The sequence below is a fragment of the Scomber scombrus genome, chromosome 3 (genome assembly GCF_963691925.1).
Source record: "Scomber scombrus chromosome 3, fScoSco1.1, whole genome shotgun sequence".
Lineage (NCBI taxonomy): Eukaryota > Metazoa > Chordata > Actinopteri > Scombriformes > Scombridae > Scomber > Scomber scombrus.
The window spans coordinates 5,313,499-5,329,703 of NC_084972.1; the positions used below are offsets into that span (position 1 = coordinate 5,313,499).

Below are 16,205 nucleotides of genomic sequence, written 5' to 3' on the forward strand. Positions count from 1 at the left end.
AAAACACAAAACACAAATAAGTCGCTGCTTTACTTCATCATTTCTACAACAAAAAGTAGCAGCCACCGATATACAATCCTTAATTCGTCTACGCGCAAAAGCACTTGGTGGTGTAATGAGGTGTACGAGGAACCTTGAAGGCAGCATTATTTCCTGTTCAAAGGATATATCGTCAGTACAAGTCAAAGGCAGTTTAATGTATTTTCAGCTCAGGTATTTGCTTGACACGCAGTTTTTAACTTCTTTCCTGAGCTATGACGCTTTAGAAAGCCATACAGCAATGTTTCTGGAATATTTCGACGCGGCTGGACGACTCGGAAATTTAGCGGGCTCTACGAGCGAGGTAATGTTAGCAGACAAGCTAACGCGAAGCTAACTCGCAGCTAACTTACAGTTAGCGAAGTAACGTTGATGCCTTCATTTGTTGTCTCTCTCTCTGTGGCTGCTCTCTCTATCTCTCTCTCTCTCTCTCTCTCTCTCTCATACACACACGATTAACACGGTAGTGGTGCCTGAGCTCCACTCTGTTACTTTGCATGGTTGGTAAATAACTGTAAGCGTGTGTTGACGGTAACGAAAGTAACGTTATTCATCAACAAGTGGTCTTTTATGTTTCTCCGTGTGGGTGCCTGGCTCTGTGACAGGAGAAACCAGTCACTCCAGTCTGAGCGTTCATAGCATGAATAACCCATGTTATGCGACTCATTTGACCTAACTGACGTTATCTTATTGCCATGTAGATAACATTTGCTGCTAATGTCACACGTTACATAACGATCATTGGTAATCCCCCCCACCCCCTGGCAGCGGGTTTGACACCGTCCTATATTTGTCCCGATATCACCGGTTTTTGACGATGACAGTTTGGGACAGATTTTTAGTGTACGTGTGTGTGTTTACGTGTGTGTGTGCGTGCGTCTCATCCAGCAGGTCAGGATGAGTTGGGGCAGATTTACTCGTCCCTATAAGAAGCTTACAAACACACACACACGCTGACAGACAGTGACAGTGACGTGACAGCACAAGACAGCCTGTAAACACGAAGTGGGACAAAATAACAGAAACATCACATGAGAAGGCAAACACATACCAGTCATATTAGGATTAATGCCACATAGCAGCATGTGTCAACATAGTGACAATAACTTATTTGTGTGCTTCTTCAAGGCCGTATAAGAAAAAGCTCAGTAGTTGGGAGGGGGGATGTGGGGTGTTGTTAACTTTACACGAACCATGCAAGGGGAACTATCTTAAATATGAAGTGTAAGAAACAGAAGACTAGAAGAAGTGGGACCTCTAACATTTACATTTGTGTCACTACATATTCAGTGAGTGCCTCTCCCTTTCTACACTTGGATTGCATGTGAATGGATTATGGAGAGTGGGCTCAAAGGATGATCTAATAGACTTTTGAAAAAAAAAAAGTGATTATGGATGACAGAGAGCAGATTTTTACATCACCAAGACAAGTGCTTTTCAGTAGCTGCAACCCCAAACACTCACAGTAACTGAACCTGAACATGACACACTTCATCAGATAATCTATCATGTCAACACATCCTCCATTTAAAAGAAAAAGACAACGGTAATTGATAAAAATGACAGATAATGATCACTCAAAATGTGATTTATACTTCCTTGAAGTTGCGCAACCTTCGTCGTCATGGCAGCAGTAAACACTGTAGCAGGAAGTCTATATCTCCTCATCCACCCTCCATCCTCCAAACAAGGTAAAAAAAAAATCATCTTATCGAGTCATCTGACTGGCGTCATTTCCTTGGATCATAATTACAACGTCTGCTGGATGGTGTCGGTCGTTTTTTATTCTTAGTCTGAATTATAGAGCCATACTGTTGTTTTTTACATGTGAAGACAGGCTAACCTCGTGGCAGGCGTAGATGAAGGCAGCTGAATCGGGCGGCCCATAACGAGTCATTCTTGTAGCACAATCGCCTGTAGGTGGTATGAGGACTGACAACCACAGAAGGTACTTTTTCCCTTTATGACCCTAAAGGCATCTGCAGCAGGCTGATAAACATCTTCAGTGGTCTGTTGAAGAGGGATGTAGTGTATGAAGAGAGATGTACTTATCATTCATGCACAAGCAAGAGGGGAGAAGGAGGAGGGGTGTAGTCTTTTGGGTGCACTCAGCTGCAATACACTGCAGGGTGCAATAATGCCTGCAGATTGCTGCCTTGATAACGATGCCACCTCTCTGCTTAGCAGTTTCCTGGGAGAGAAAACCTGTCTGCACTACATCTGCCTTTCTTCTTTTTTTTTTTTAGTGTTACTTACAAGCCCATGCCTGAATAATAACTCCCATTACAGAGAAGTCCAGCAGCTTTTTTTGCCTCCCTTGTAGATCAAAGCGTCAACATCCTTGAGTGAGGAGCGCAAAACAACAGCAGAGGAGGTTTCGAGTTATCTCAAGAAGTTGGGATCAAACTTGAGGACTTTATCAGGACTGAATAAAATGTGTTCTTAGCATTCAGTACTGAGAACACAGGCGTGCACCCGCAAACCTTCATTATAACAGGATTGGGGATCCTTGTCGACGAGCCAGAAAGCTGCTACATCTTTTTTAGAGGAAACAAGTAGAAGAAGAAGAAAACAACAACAACATGCGTGCAGTAATATGGTCAACTTTGGAGAGACGCATGAATACAGCGATGTATGACACCTCATCAGAGATTACAGTCACCCAGATGGCTCACGACTCCTGGAGGGACATTGCACAGACTCTCAGCGGTGATGAACACACTGTAAAAAAATGTAGAAGCTGTTTTGTGGGGAAAAGAAGGATAAAAGTTGGAGTGGAGATCCATGTGATGTGAAACATTTTCCTGCAATTCTCCGCTTCTTGTTTGCAACACGTTTTTGAAGCATGGAGAAACAAGGAGGACTACACTTTTGAAAAGGTGGGTCATCTGCTCAGCTTTAACTTTGAAAGATATATGAAATAATTGCTACTGAATGTAGGCTGTTCAGTAGCTCAATATTGCCGGAGATTAACCAGCTGTGCTCATTGATCTAGGTGGCAGTTCCCCTCAAGTGTTAAAATTCAGGATGCATTTTTTAATTGTGTTATGTGTGTGTATAACTGTTTTTTTTCTTTCATACTACAGAAGGAGGACAAGTTTGCGTTTGACCTCAGCAAGTCCACAGTTTCGCCATGCCCTTCATCTGATGAGCCACCGTCTGCGTCAGCTTTGTTTGTAACATCTCAGAAGTCCTCTACACTTATGCCCTATATATTAATGACAACAGCAGCAATAACACTGCACCCCGATTTATCACAGGAATCAGGCCAACTCAATTGAATGCTACTGATGAGAGAGAACATTGGTTTTACAAGACTGTTACCATCATCTTCAGTGATCCTCAACCTCCCAATGTCAGCTGATTTGATTTGTGACGGATTTTCAGCTTAAATGTTTGCACACTTTTAGATATTCACACATGCTAAGTGAACAACATGCTTCCTTGGAAACTGTTTAATATTTTAAAACCTTTGTACTTTTGATACTTTCTGAGCATTTTCAGATAAAGATTGTTCTGTGTGTTTGTTAGAGTCTGTTTATTTACGATGAGGTTTCTGTCTACAATAACTTGGGCATCATCCAGCCAGAATATTGTGGTTATAAGAAAACTATTCATTAATTGTGGCTGGCTTATGTGTTCTTAATATTTGAAACATTGCGGTCTGCGGCTGGCTGCCTGCAGCTCCTCGTCGATGATTGGCTCGTTGGTCTGTGGTATCTCCAACCCAATCACTTCCTTCTTGTGCCTCCTTACACAGCGTGCCAGTCATCAGATAACCAACATATTTATCAAGAGCAGAAGAACAAAAAACAAGTGACAAACATCCACTGAACAGAAAGATGAAAGGCCAAAGCACCAAATCTAAACACTAACCAAACCTTTGTGGGAAGTCGATTTCCTCCTCTTTCATCTTCCAAAGCAACTGCAGTCTGTCAGGACACTGAGACAGCAGGACAAGGACCCCTGAAGCTCTTCAGAAGATGAAGGATGGAGAAACGTAATAGTCATGTAGTGTTTGATGTCTTGTACTCACCCTGGACTCACTTTTGGATTCAGACTCATTGTCATTCACAGCAGGAGCCCTCACATCTATCATCAGTGTGACATGTAATTAGGTGCTTAAATGATAGGCGGGAAGAGTTTAAGTTTAAGTTGACTTGTTTGAGACACTGTAGTAGGATGCAGCCGTTACCCGTGCTGTGATTGGCCGATACCAAAGATACTAAAGTAGAAGTAATGGATTACATTGGAGCGTTGTGTGTGTTTTCGCTTCTTCTGTTTGATTAGACCTGTTTTTCAGATTTAAAGCTGGGTCCTACAATGCTAAGAGTCTGCCGCGGTCACAAAGCATCACATTCTCACACCAGTGAGGGAGATGTCAATCAAGCAAGTTCTGTACATGCCCCCCACACGGTCCTGAGAAGGGGTCTAATCAACCAAAGTGAAAACACCTGTGTGGATGGCCTTTGATCTCAGCCGAGGATATGATGCTGGAAAAACATGTAAAAATAGCAAAGCCCCTTAAATATATCAAAGAAGGTGCCAGATGGGTGTAGGGAATGAAGATAGTATACATATAGACAGATTGGATTGTGCCAAATAGAGTTGTCAGTATAGCTGTGTGATGAAATATTTAATTATTTTTCACAATGTATAATATTAGCTTCAGTATTTAACCAATTTATTTAATTCTTGATGCAAAATATTCAATAAAACATCAGTTATGAGATTAATAAAATAGAAATCATAATATTGTTCCATTTCCACCACACTGAGGACAAATTGTGCTGTTCTGTCAGGGTTAATACGCTTGCAGCATGTTTTTAAAGGTCTTCCATGTCTCTCCGGTGTTTGAATCACCTTTTTCATGAATATCACACTATGAAAGGTTTTTTCATTTTCATGGCCACAGTGTCGTGCAGCCCTTTATTAAAAAACAGCCAGATGTGAACAATATGCTCGGCCTTGAGTGGGTGGAACTAGTCAGTAGCCACATCACAGTGCCACATTTTTACAGCTGTCCTTCAAAGAAGAATCTGGCAGTTATGATTAAGTGTGTGTTTGTTCACATTACGCTCATTATTCAAGAAAAAACAATGTGACAATCACGTCCAGATGTGTGATAGTATTTCACCATCGTGGATGCTCTTTAGCCTCAATCCTCAGAAAGCTGGAAGTCTTGAACTGTACGGAAGTCTTTCATGTCTATTCCAGCTCATCAAGGGGCTAAGAAGGTGGAAATTGACTCGACTCTCTGAACCTCACGACCTCCCAGAAAGGGAACGATGTGGATAGTCAAACCACTCTTGAATTTATTAAAGACCGTCCCACAGAGTCCTGGTAGCATACCTCAAGTGTGCAACTAAGGGATGATAACAGCTAGTCCTACACAATAGATCTTGGGGAGACCGTGCCTTCCAGTCAGCAGCCCCAAAGCTTTAGAATAGTTTCCCAATAAGCTTGAGGTCTTTGGATACTGTGGACTTATTTAAAACGCACCTAAAAAGTCAACCATTCAGACAGGCATTTAGGTAGTTTTTGGTACTTCATGTTTTAACTTGACACCTACATCTGTTCCCTTTGTATATTCAATTTGGTGTCTCTTATCTCTATTTATCTCAATTTTATATCATTGTAGTCGATTTTATTTATTTATTTATTATATTTGGAATGTGAAGCACTTTGTGACTGTTACACCTGTTCCTCTAAAATAACCCCAATATTCACAGGAAACACATCAGGTTTCCTCCAGCTCCATTTTACCTTTTTAGCGACAGACTTTTGACAGTTGAAGATGAGTCATCAGATCAATACTTTTCTCCCACTGCTCTAATTGGGCTCATTTTGTGCTCGTCAGTGTAAAAAAAAAGCACTGTTTTGTGTGGCGTTGTAAAGACTGACAGCTTGATTGTGTTGGAGCTGACACCCATTATTTGCTTGACTGATGGAAGCAGAGGAAGTGATTAAAATGGTTAAATAATTTAGTTTATGGAACCTCTTATTGTTACTTGGCGAGCAGCAGTTGTTTGTTTATAGCTCGATGCATTTTCTCATCGCTGACTTCTTCCTTCCTCTTCTTTTCTCAACAGTGAGAGACATGGACAACTCTGTCACCCTATGGCAGTTCCTTCTCCAGCTCCTTTTGGATTCCAGCAACGAGCAGCTGATCTGCTGGACCAATGAGGAAGGGGAGTTCAAGCTGCTGCAGGCGGAGGAGGTGGCCCGGCTGTGGGGAGCCCGCAAGAACAAGCCCAACATGAACTACGACAAACTCAGCAGGGCTCTCAGATACTACTACGACAAGGTAAAACACACGTTGACGCGTATAGCTGGTTAAAAATAGCTGAACCTGTGAAGCTCAGACTTTTGGTTGCAGTTGTTACTGGTGACTAAAACAAGTACTGAGCCAAACCAGAACCACTTGTTGTGCTTCAAGTATGCCAAAGCATTTAAGTTCGTTTCAAACATCTGATCTTTGTGGGTCTTTTTGGGCAACACAATGTCAGAAAATGGTTAAGAAAACATGCCTCTGAATGTTAGACTGGCCACAATGTGGTTGGTGGGCTACAGCATATTACTAGTGGTTATAGCTAACATTTACACAGTTAGACAATTAGAAGCATTGACTGGTTTAACTCATTTCACAGTAAATAACTATAAGAGAGAAATCATTAAGACTTAAAGGTGCTGTACACCAATTTTAAACCTTAATTTGTTCTTAATAGAGGATTGTTTTTAAGTAGCCAATTGAAGTGAAAGTGAAATTTATGCTGAGCATAACAAAATGTTGCAATACATTTACAGAATACTCCTCTTTTTCTTCTGAACTACTTTTGAAGATCTAGTATCACCATACCATCACTGCTACTGAGTAAATGAACTGGGCACAGATGCCAAATCTAAGGCCTTGAGCATCTTAATGTCTTTGCCCCAATATGACTTTGATCAGACGGTGTGGCACACTGATATGTATGAGATAAACACATATTTTCTGAAGCAGCAGCTGGAGACTCACAGACGGAGGGCGCACCGGCAAATAACAAAACCCATGTGATTCGCATCTCTAAACGGTTAAAGTCCTCAACTCAGTGACATGCAGCAGAGAGAGAAAGTTGCTGTCTGTCTCCCACACTGCTGCTTGTGGTTTGGCAGGAGCGCAGCCTGACCCTGTGGGCGTTCTGGGCTGGGCTCCTCTGGTATGTTTGGTTGCAGTGTTAGAAGCCACTCGTTTTGGTACAGACAGGAAGGACAGAGCTGTCCCACGCACAAGGCTTTTCTGTGGTCTCACTTTTCTATTTTTTTTTTTTTACTGCCAGTGCCTCTTTTGTGGAGGCGGACTACATGAGGGGAAAGTCCTGTTGCTGTTGTTTTTTGCCTATGTGATAATTACTTACTAGAGTATAAACTCGTTCTGCACTTCCTTCCTTTTGCTTACAGAACATCATAAAGAAGGTGAACGGTCAGAAGTTCGTCTACCGCTTTGTGTCCTACCCTGATATCCTTAAAGGAGATGTAGGCACCCGAACGGAGGGAGGAGATGTGGGTGCTGGAGGTGTCCCTACCCTGATTAGAAGAGGGGACAGCACCCTACAGGAGGGTGAATCTGGTGACCGCAGCAAGGTAGGGGGTAGCGCAGGCGCTCTGATCTCCAGCACCAAGCAGTCAAACCGTAACGACTACATCCACTCTGGCCTGTACACCTCGTTTACCCTCAACTCGCTGCAAAATGGACGCCAGCTCTTCAAATCCATCAAAATAGAGAACCCGGCCGAGAAGATGGCTGAAAAGAGGGGTCTCTCCTCTGCCACTCAGAGCCAGGAGCCTCAACCGCCACAGTCGGCAGCATTGCCGTCCGTCATCAAGTTCGGAAATACCCCTCCGAAACCGGCGCCACCTCATCAGGTCGCCATAGAGACAACCATCATTTCCACTCAGCTGGAGCCTCTGCAAGCTCCACCCCCAAGAGCAGAAGACATCAGCACACACTCCACCCTGCCGTCCCATTACATGTACTCGTTTGAACACATCCGCCCGTCAGAATCGCACTTCAGCCTGCCGGACCTGACCTCGGCCACGCCGTCCCCGAGCTTAGTTCCCGACTCCTCCCAGGAGCTGGTGATCGACAGCGACATGGATTCCGGATCCTCTCAGCCTGCAGACGCTCCGCCACTGGAACCCACAGATGCTCAGGCAGAGAGGGTCAGTATACATACCAGCAGTCACATCTCACACAATGATAGCAGATTCCTAGATTTGTGTTCCTCACACCAGTTTGAAAAGAGTGATGTAATATGCTTCTGTACACCAATCAGAAAAAAGCTAACATCTTGAATCTGATCACAGTTGTAGGGTTGTTTTCTTACGCTGTGAGGCCACCGTCAGTTAAATCCAATCAAAACACATATACAGTCCTGAGAATTCTTATTAATAATGATAATTAGAACTGCAACGATTTGTCGATTGACAGAAAGATGAATCGACAACCATTCAGATCAAGTGATCGAATAATCATTTTAGTCATTTAAGAAGAATGCCAGATATTTGCTGGGTGAAGTTTTCAGTATCATACATGATATTAAACTAAAACTGATCAGACCAAACAAGAAATTTCAAGATGCCATCTTTTACTGAAGGAAATGATTTTTAACTCAAGGTATTTCTTTTACTATTTTATGGCATTTTATTGGGGGGAAAAAAGATTTATCGGCTGATTAATTGATAATGAAGACATTCATCACAAGCCGTAATGTTAAGAAGTAAAGACGACTATTTAATTATGTTTTTCAAAAGCTGCAATAGCTTATGTTTTGGCCACCTGAGGGTGGCAAAACACATTCATTAAGCACAGAGCAACATTATCATTCATTTGGAGGTGTGTAACTCCAACATTCACTCTTCTTTTAGTTCAGTGGTTTCCACCAACTTCCGAGAATAACATCTGGTTCTTTAGCCAATAAAAGCTCCACTATGGTCACCACTTAAATAGTTAATGTGTCAGTCTGCTGTTTGCTGCTGAGTAGGTAATGTACGGTGGGCTTTTAGAGCTTTTTTGCTGTAAATGGCTGTTGAAAACATCAAAACAGTAAATTCTCGGGCCAGAAAACAAAATCTTTGAGCTGTAAGATTTAATGCTCTGTAGAGCCGATGGAAACTTCAGAGTAGGCGATACTGTCTTGTTATAAAAATCCATTGTAACATCAAGAATCGCTCAGATATGCAGTGTCATTCCTTCAGCAGTTATGTACGGCCACAACAGCTACCAGCATAGCATGAAATTATTGGAGGTAAAATTCATCACTCTTTTAACTTTTTACACTACTTAAAGCACACACACACTGATTATGAAACACATGTAGAAATCGTTGTCCGTCTCTCGTCCTCCAGTTGGAAAGTGGTAGCGGTTTGTCCGGAGACGAGACCATCATGGTGGACGCCGATACCAGTTCGTCGTCAGTGAGCAGCAGCAGCACCACAGTCTGCACTCAGAGCTCAGGAAAGGCACGCAAGCCGCCCAAAATCCTGCAGATCAGCCCGCCAACACTGCTGGTCACTACCTCTGACTTCTCCCCCATGAATCTGTGCAGCCCCTCTCTACCCACCGCCTCTCTCACACCAGCAATGCTACAGGTGAGAACGTTGCAAACAGTGAAATGACAGCTGGGTGTGTATGAATGAACTTAGGAAAAAACTCTGTGCTTTCAACAAGAACGAAGCTGTGTCATGCAAGGTAAGTTTATTTGTGTCGCACTTGTCAAACTCAAAGGTATTCAAAGTCCTCTGCAGTAGATTGAAAGTGATGATAGGATAAGATAACATTGTGTTTCAACTGCCGGGTGTGGTTCAGTTATTAACTCAAATTAATATCATATTGAAATCAATTCACCTATGAAAAGAAGTAGTGTTAGTGTATCCTTGAAGCTTTGCATTGAATCAAATCTGCAGAGTTAAGCTAACTTTTGACCCAGTTGACGCCTGTGAGAAGAAAACACCATAATGTTAAAAAGAAAAGAAAGAAAAAGTGACATAACAATTTGATACAAACCAGAATGATGATACAAAATGTATTTATGACTTGCTGGCTGATTAAAGAACAATTACAATCAGCAGAATGGCGATAAAATAGCTAATAAAAAAAGCTAACATCTTGAATCTGATCACAGTTGTAGGGTTGTTTTCTTACGCTGTGAGGCCACTGTCAGTTAAATTTTGATCAAAACACATATATACAGTCCTGAGAATTCTTATTAATAATGATAATTAGAGCTAATAAAGCTAATAAAAATAAATGAAAATAAGGTTTTTGGACTTAGTTTGCTTGACATTACTAAGTCACAGACTGTCACATCAACATGGTTTTTAAATCCCTGGAACCCTGAAAATCTCCTCTATCCATTCATGTGGATATTTCTGAAACTTCTGCACATAAAAACAAAACATTTCAGTTTAGATCATTAGTTTTATTCCAATAAAAAAAGTCTCATATAACAGGGCTGAATAACCTTAATTGCCCTGAAAAAAAAATGCAGATCTATCAGAGAATGTAAAATGAGTAAATGTGTTAATCTCCATGTGTTTATACATTATTACATTAAATCAAATAATCTGTACAAGTAATTTAGTCAAGTGTTGTTTTGAAAAGCAATTAGACTACTAAACAAGTTTCATCAGCATTCAGTGATTCTGGCCAGCAGGGGGCAGCAGTGCAGCAGCAATAATGTGGGCTTGTTTTTATGCAGTAAAATTGTTCCCTCTGATGCTGTTTACATACCACATGACTGTGTGTGCTGCTGTGTAAAATGTATTCCTCTATTAGATCTGCAGTGTTTTTCTTCTCTCTAGTTTGTTTCTCCTCTGTCAGTTTTGCCTCTTATATTCTTCTTCTTCACATACAGATGAACAGCCAGTAAACGTCTCTCATTCAGTGTCTTCAAATTTAAAAAAAAAAAAATGGGGGAAAGTGTAATTTCACTCAGGGTTTCTAGTCTTATTTGGTTTTTAAAAAATAGATAATAAAGCTTCCACCCAAAATAATAGACCTAGTGCTGTTACTACACTATACTCTACTGTACTCTAATATACTATATTATACTATACAATACTATACTGTACTGTACTACACTACACTATACTCTTATATACTATATTGTGCTATACTCTACTCTATGCTGTATTATACTATAATATACTCTACTCTACTATACTATACTATATCCTACCATACCATACCATATATATTCAACCAAACAACATTCAGTCACTTTTAGACAATTGATGAGCCCAGTATACTAAAGTAAAAATGACAAGTTCTCAAATATAATGAAAGCATCTTCTTGACAGCAGCATCTGAAATCAAGTGTCTGCACCAAATACATAACATAATGCTACCATGTTATATTTTATCAGCTACATTTACAAACCACTCTTAACTGTGCCAGTTACTAAAACTCATTAGTCACCTCACATGTCATAAAACCCTATTAGAGAAATTGAGAGTTATTTGAGTCCAATACTATGCTCATGTCTGTATGCTAAATAAGAAGCTGTAGCCAGCAGACAGTTCAACATAAAGACTGGAAGCAGGAGAAACAGCTCTGTCCAAAGGTTAAAAACATTTACATAGCAGTATCTGTAAAGCTCACTAATTAACCACAGAACAGAGCCAGACTAGCTTTTCTCCTCTCTCCTTTATGCTGAGCTCATAGTCTGCTGGCTCAGGCTTCACATTTAACATATTGAATCTGAACATTGGAAGCAAAATGAGCATTTATCAAAGTGTCAAATTATTCCTTTTTAATTATAGCTCTTCCAAGCTGTGGAAGTGATCAAATTCTCCACTGAATGCAAATAAGCTCCAGCTTGCATTAGAAAGAGATAATCTAAATCTAAATCTAATCTAAAGTACAATAAGGATTAATATTTATTTTTGAGGCAGACATTAGTAATGACATTTGATTAATATGATATATTGATAATACCTTATGGCGTCCCTGTTCTGCAGTTTCTTAGATAAAATTGCATTTGCCAAATCTAACACATCAGCTGATACTATCGTTCATGCCAGTTTATAGTTTGAGCTTTTTAAGGAGTTGACACTAACACTGTCCTTGCATCATTTCCTCCTCAGACTCCCACTCTGTTGCTGACTCCCAGTCCCCTCCTGTCCAACATCCACTTCTGGAGCACGCTCAGTCCCGTGGCTCCGCTCAGCCCTGCCACACGACGCCAGGGAGCCCACCTGTTCCAAGTCAGTACACGAATACTTGATACGTCCTTAAATCTATCAACATCTCTATTTGTGTTTGTTTTTTAACACACTTTTTGCTGTCTGTTCTGTTCTAGTTCCCGTCAGTCCTCACCCCACAGTTCCAGATCCCCATGCACAGCATGGATGGGACCAACACGCCCGGCCCCATTTCCCCAGACCCTCAGAAGACATAGGGTTAACCCCCTCCCCCCTTCCCCGTCCACTATCTCGCTGCATTAGATCCCAGACAGCCAGACATTGCCCCCTCCTCCCCCACATCCAGGACTATGATGTGGGAGCTGAGTCATTGCCATTCCTCATCACTCTGGTGCTTTAACGTCCTCTGCCACACACATAAAGTCACACTACAGTCAAGATGTGTGGAGGGATGTGGAGAGATGCTGGCAGTCCAGGTTCGATGGAGGTTTGTTTCATAGCACTTACACCCTGAGGATGCTATTCTGTACACACACACACACACACACACTGATGCCATCAGCCCTTTCACACTTATGGATTCATTTCGTCTGGCGTTCTCGGATCCTCGGTCACAACGACAAAGACCGGAGGAATTTCCATGGCAACCACTGGTGCATGACGATTGGACTCTCAGCAGCCAAATCTGCTTCATATTTGGACACAGATCAGTGGGACTGCAGATATCTGAATCTTTCCTTTTTATAGAATTTCCTCCCAATCTTGTGCATCAGTGTTTATTGCCAAAAAGACACATCAGTTCCTGTTTTTTCTCCTTGGCTGACGATTATTGTTGTGCTCTCTTCTTAACTTCACCTTTTACACTTGTTGAAAGGGTAGTGCTTTAACGTGTTAACCTGCATGTTTACCTGCAAGTCTCTCTATCTTTTTACCCAGCTCTGAACCTCGCCTCAACTGCCTGAGTGTGCACTGTTTGCTGCTCTGAAAAAAAAAAAAGGTCAGCTAACCGTAGCCACGTCCAATAGCTTGTCTTATTGTGACACGTGGCCACAATCGGAGCCGAACCTCAAATCATGCCTCTGTATAATAGTTTTAATGTAAATGGAGTAGGACGGCCCTGGAAGCCATCATGCTCTGGTCCGTGTGCAGCCAATCAGCTTTTCAGATGTGAATGAAAGAAAGTGAAGCCATAAACCCTTTCTGCGCGTCGACTCTGCAAGCAACCTCGCAAAAAGTGTGGATTTCCAGCTGCTTTGATGTTGCCTTTTATAACTCTACATTGTTGAAGGCAGCCAGACACATTTATGTGTTTCAACTCAAAATATTAGAGAAATGGTTTGGTTTCAGGGGCTGTAAGCAACTTGAAGGAGAAGTTTGACATCATGGGAAATATGCTTATTGCTAAGAATTAGATGAGAAGATTGCTTATACATGTGTAGTTGAAGCCAGCAGACAATTAGCTTCGCATAAAGACTACAGACAGCTTTCCTGTCTCTGTCCAGCACCTCTAAAGCTAACTAATTAACTGTTACATCTTGTTTGTTTTAATCTGTACAAAAAGGGAAGTGTACAAACAACATGGTTTTACACAGGGGTTATTTCTCGGCTGGCAGCAGTGACCTCCTGTCTCTGCAGGTTGCCAGGCAACTGCTGCTGGCCAAAAGCACATAACCTCCTTGTAAAACCAGCATTTATCCCTTTTACACTTAACAAGATGTAACATATTAATGAATAAGCTTCAGATGTGCTGGCAGGTAGATGTTGATTGGACGGAGCTGGGTTAGCTGTGTCCTTTGTTTCCAATAAATGCAGAGCTAAGCTAATCTACTGCTGGCTGTAGCTTCATATTTACCTGAAGATCTCTATTCCTAAATGATAAACTACTCCTTTAAGTTCAGTTTGAACTACATAGAGACAGTAGTTCACCTTGAAGCAAAACTACAGCAGATCAATAACCCTCATTGAGCATCCACAGTGCTGCTCAGCATTCTTTGTCGCTTAATGAATGCTTCAATGACTTGTTGCTTGCAGCGTCTCTGCAGTTAGTTAAACACAGACTCAACCTCCAAATCTTAACAGCCAGACTCGTTGTCTGCAGTCTTGCTTGTACCTTTGCCTAGCCTTAGCCATCGGAAATACATCAACCTTTAAATCCCCAGGGAGCATTCGAGCACCTTCGTTGCCATAAATCCCTCGTAGACGATCAGCCATGAAAGGTGTACGCCTGCTTTGTAAATGACTTTGAAGCCATAAGTCTGAGGTAGCAGACACGAGTGGTAGATCCCAATGTTTCTGCTCTTATTAAACATGGAAATCGTACATTGCAACTTGTTTACACGATACTTGGGACGGAACCCGACATGAGTGTTTGTTTACCCAAGTGTCAATTTCTAACCCAGGGATTGATAACCAGCGAATCGTTAGAGGGGAACTCATTTTTACTCCACTGACAGACATTTACCCCCATAACCCCAACACCCCTCCACCCTGAGCCTACAGCCCATCACATGTTGATATACGGTGCCTTACCACAGCCGAGCCCAAGTTTAACTCCAAAAGTGGACAAATTGTATCATTGAAGAAATGATATCGATTTTTTTCCTGCCATATCTTTGACCAAACCAGAGCGTAAAACTTTCAGAGGGAGTACACTGCAGCCGCTGGTTTGCAGTACCTGAAAATGTGCTGCACTTGTCTTTTGGGATGCATCATTGTACATAGACAGTAATTTGGTTAATATGCACAGCATGTAAATTTAATCAGGCCATGTTTTACAGTTCTCTTTCCAGCCTGCTTCTAAATGTTTGTGTTAAGAAATCTACTCAGAATTATATAAATATATAGATATACTGTATAAAACTTGCTTATCTTTTTTTCCCCCATGTGTGTAATCTCCTTTTATTTTCCTCTAACACCAATAGAATTTTAAGATTAATTTCTATTTTTGTAATGGCCAGATATTTAGGCGTCTGCTATGTTGAGTTCCCTTATTTGTTTTCCGCGCATGTCGATTTCATCTTCTTTTTTTTGGGAGGGTGTCGGCTACTTTTTTGGGAATCAAAGCCTTATGGGGGGATAGATCGAAATCTATGTTTTATATGTCAAGTGTTTTTTGATATAGTGTTGATATTGTAAAATGCAGATGTTGTAATGGAACGTTTGCACTTCAAAAAAACTTTTTGGGGGTTCCTGTCGTATTGGATTCTGTTTGCTTTTTCTATGACTCAGATTTCCTCTTTGATGACATGTTGTTGACGTTTGCTTACTAAGAAATGTATATCTTCCCAAAGGGAGGATAAAATTATGCACTTCGTATTTTATACGGCAAAACAGAGTTCAGTCTAATCTTTTACAGTATATATATCAAATGATTTACATTGACTTGTAATTAGGCACTACCACACAATATTTATTTATTTGAATTCATAGTAGAGCCCAATAGAATTGGTAGCTTACATGGCATTTTTGCATTAACTTTGATAAAAACTGTAAAAAAGCTGGATATAGTGACCCCCAAAGCCCTTAAAGCCCATGTACATGTACAAGTTTATTCTTGTTAGTTTTGCGTATTTCTTCATTTCTATCTTCTCGTTTCTCCTTGAACTTACCTTGAAATGTAAAACAATCTCCTTTTTAAAAGAAAAGACTCACAGTTCTTGCTTTGTTCTGTCCAGTTCTCTATTTGTTTGAGGCTTTTACAAATGTTTACAAGCTACTTGTCTTAAGTGGCGTTATCTATGTGTGACAGGATGATGTAGAGGAGGTGTTCCTAACCGGAGAGTTAGGTGAGACCAATAATAAATGATCTCTAACTGACCACGTCTCTGTACTCTGTCATTACAGCTCTAGATTGATCCTTCCCACCACCAAGACACAGTAGCATTCAACACAGGAGTCATGTTTGAACAGTAGCAACTTAATACGCTACAGATGTTTTAAATTAAACCTCCACAGTCCTTCAACATTCATACTGAAAAGGCAA

The 16,205-nt window shown here is 41.1% G+C and overlaps 1 protein-coding gene across 1 annotated transcript; it reads left to right on the top strand.

Annotated features, from left to right (window-relative positions):
- Positions 1-135: 135 nt before the first annotated feature.
- Positions 136-16,168, top strand: elk4 (ETS transcription factor ELK4). Its single transcript, XM_062416209.1, has 6 exons — positions 136-343; positions 6,132-6,346; positions 7,480-8,241; positions 9,427-9,669; positions 12,167-12,286; positions 12,382-16,168. The coding sequence occupies exons 2-6, from the start codon at positions 6,140-6,142 to the stop codon at positions 12,478-12,480; spliced, it is 1,431 nt and encodes a 476-aa protein (XP_062272193.1). The 5' UTR covers positions 136-343; positions 6,132-6,139; the 3' UTR covers positions 12,481-16,168.
- The last annotated feature ends 37 nt before the right edge of the window (positions 16,169-16,205 follow it).

What these genes read in the sequence shown, in the direction of transcription:
- elk4 (XM_062416209.1), top strand. Translation starts at nt 6,140, where the DNA reads ATGGACAACTCTGTCACCCTATGGCAGTTCCTTCTCCAGCTCCTTTTG. An exon ending in TCAGATACTACTACGACAAG is followed by an intron (nt 6,347 to 7,479) that starts GTAAAACACACG and finishes TTTTGCTTACAG; the next exon opens with AACATCATAAAGAAGGTGAA. An exon ending in CAGATGCTCAGGCAGAGAGG is followed by an intron (nt 8,242 to 9,426) that starts GTCAGTATACAT and finishes CTCGTCCTCCAG; the next exon opens with TTGGAAAGTGGTAGCGGTTT.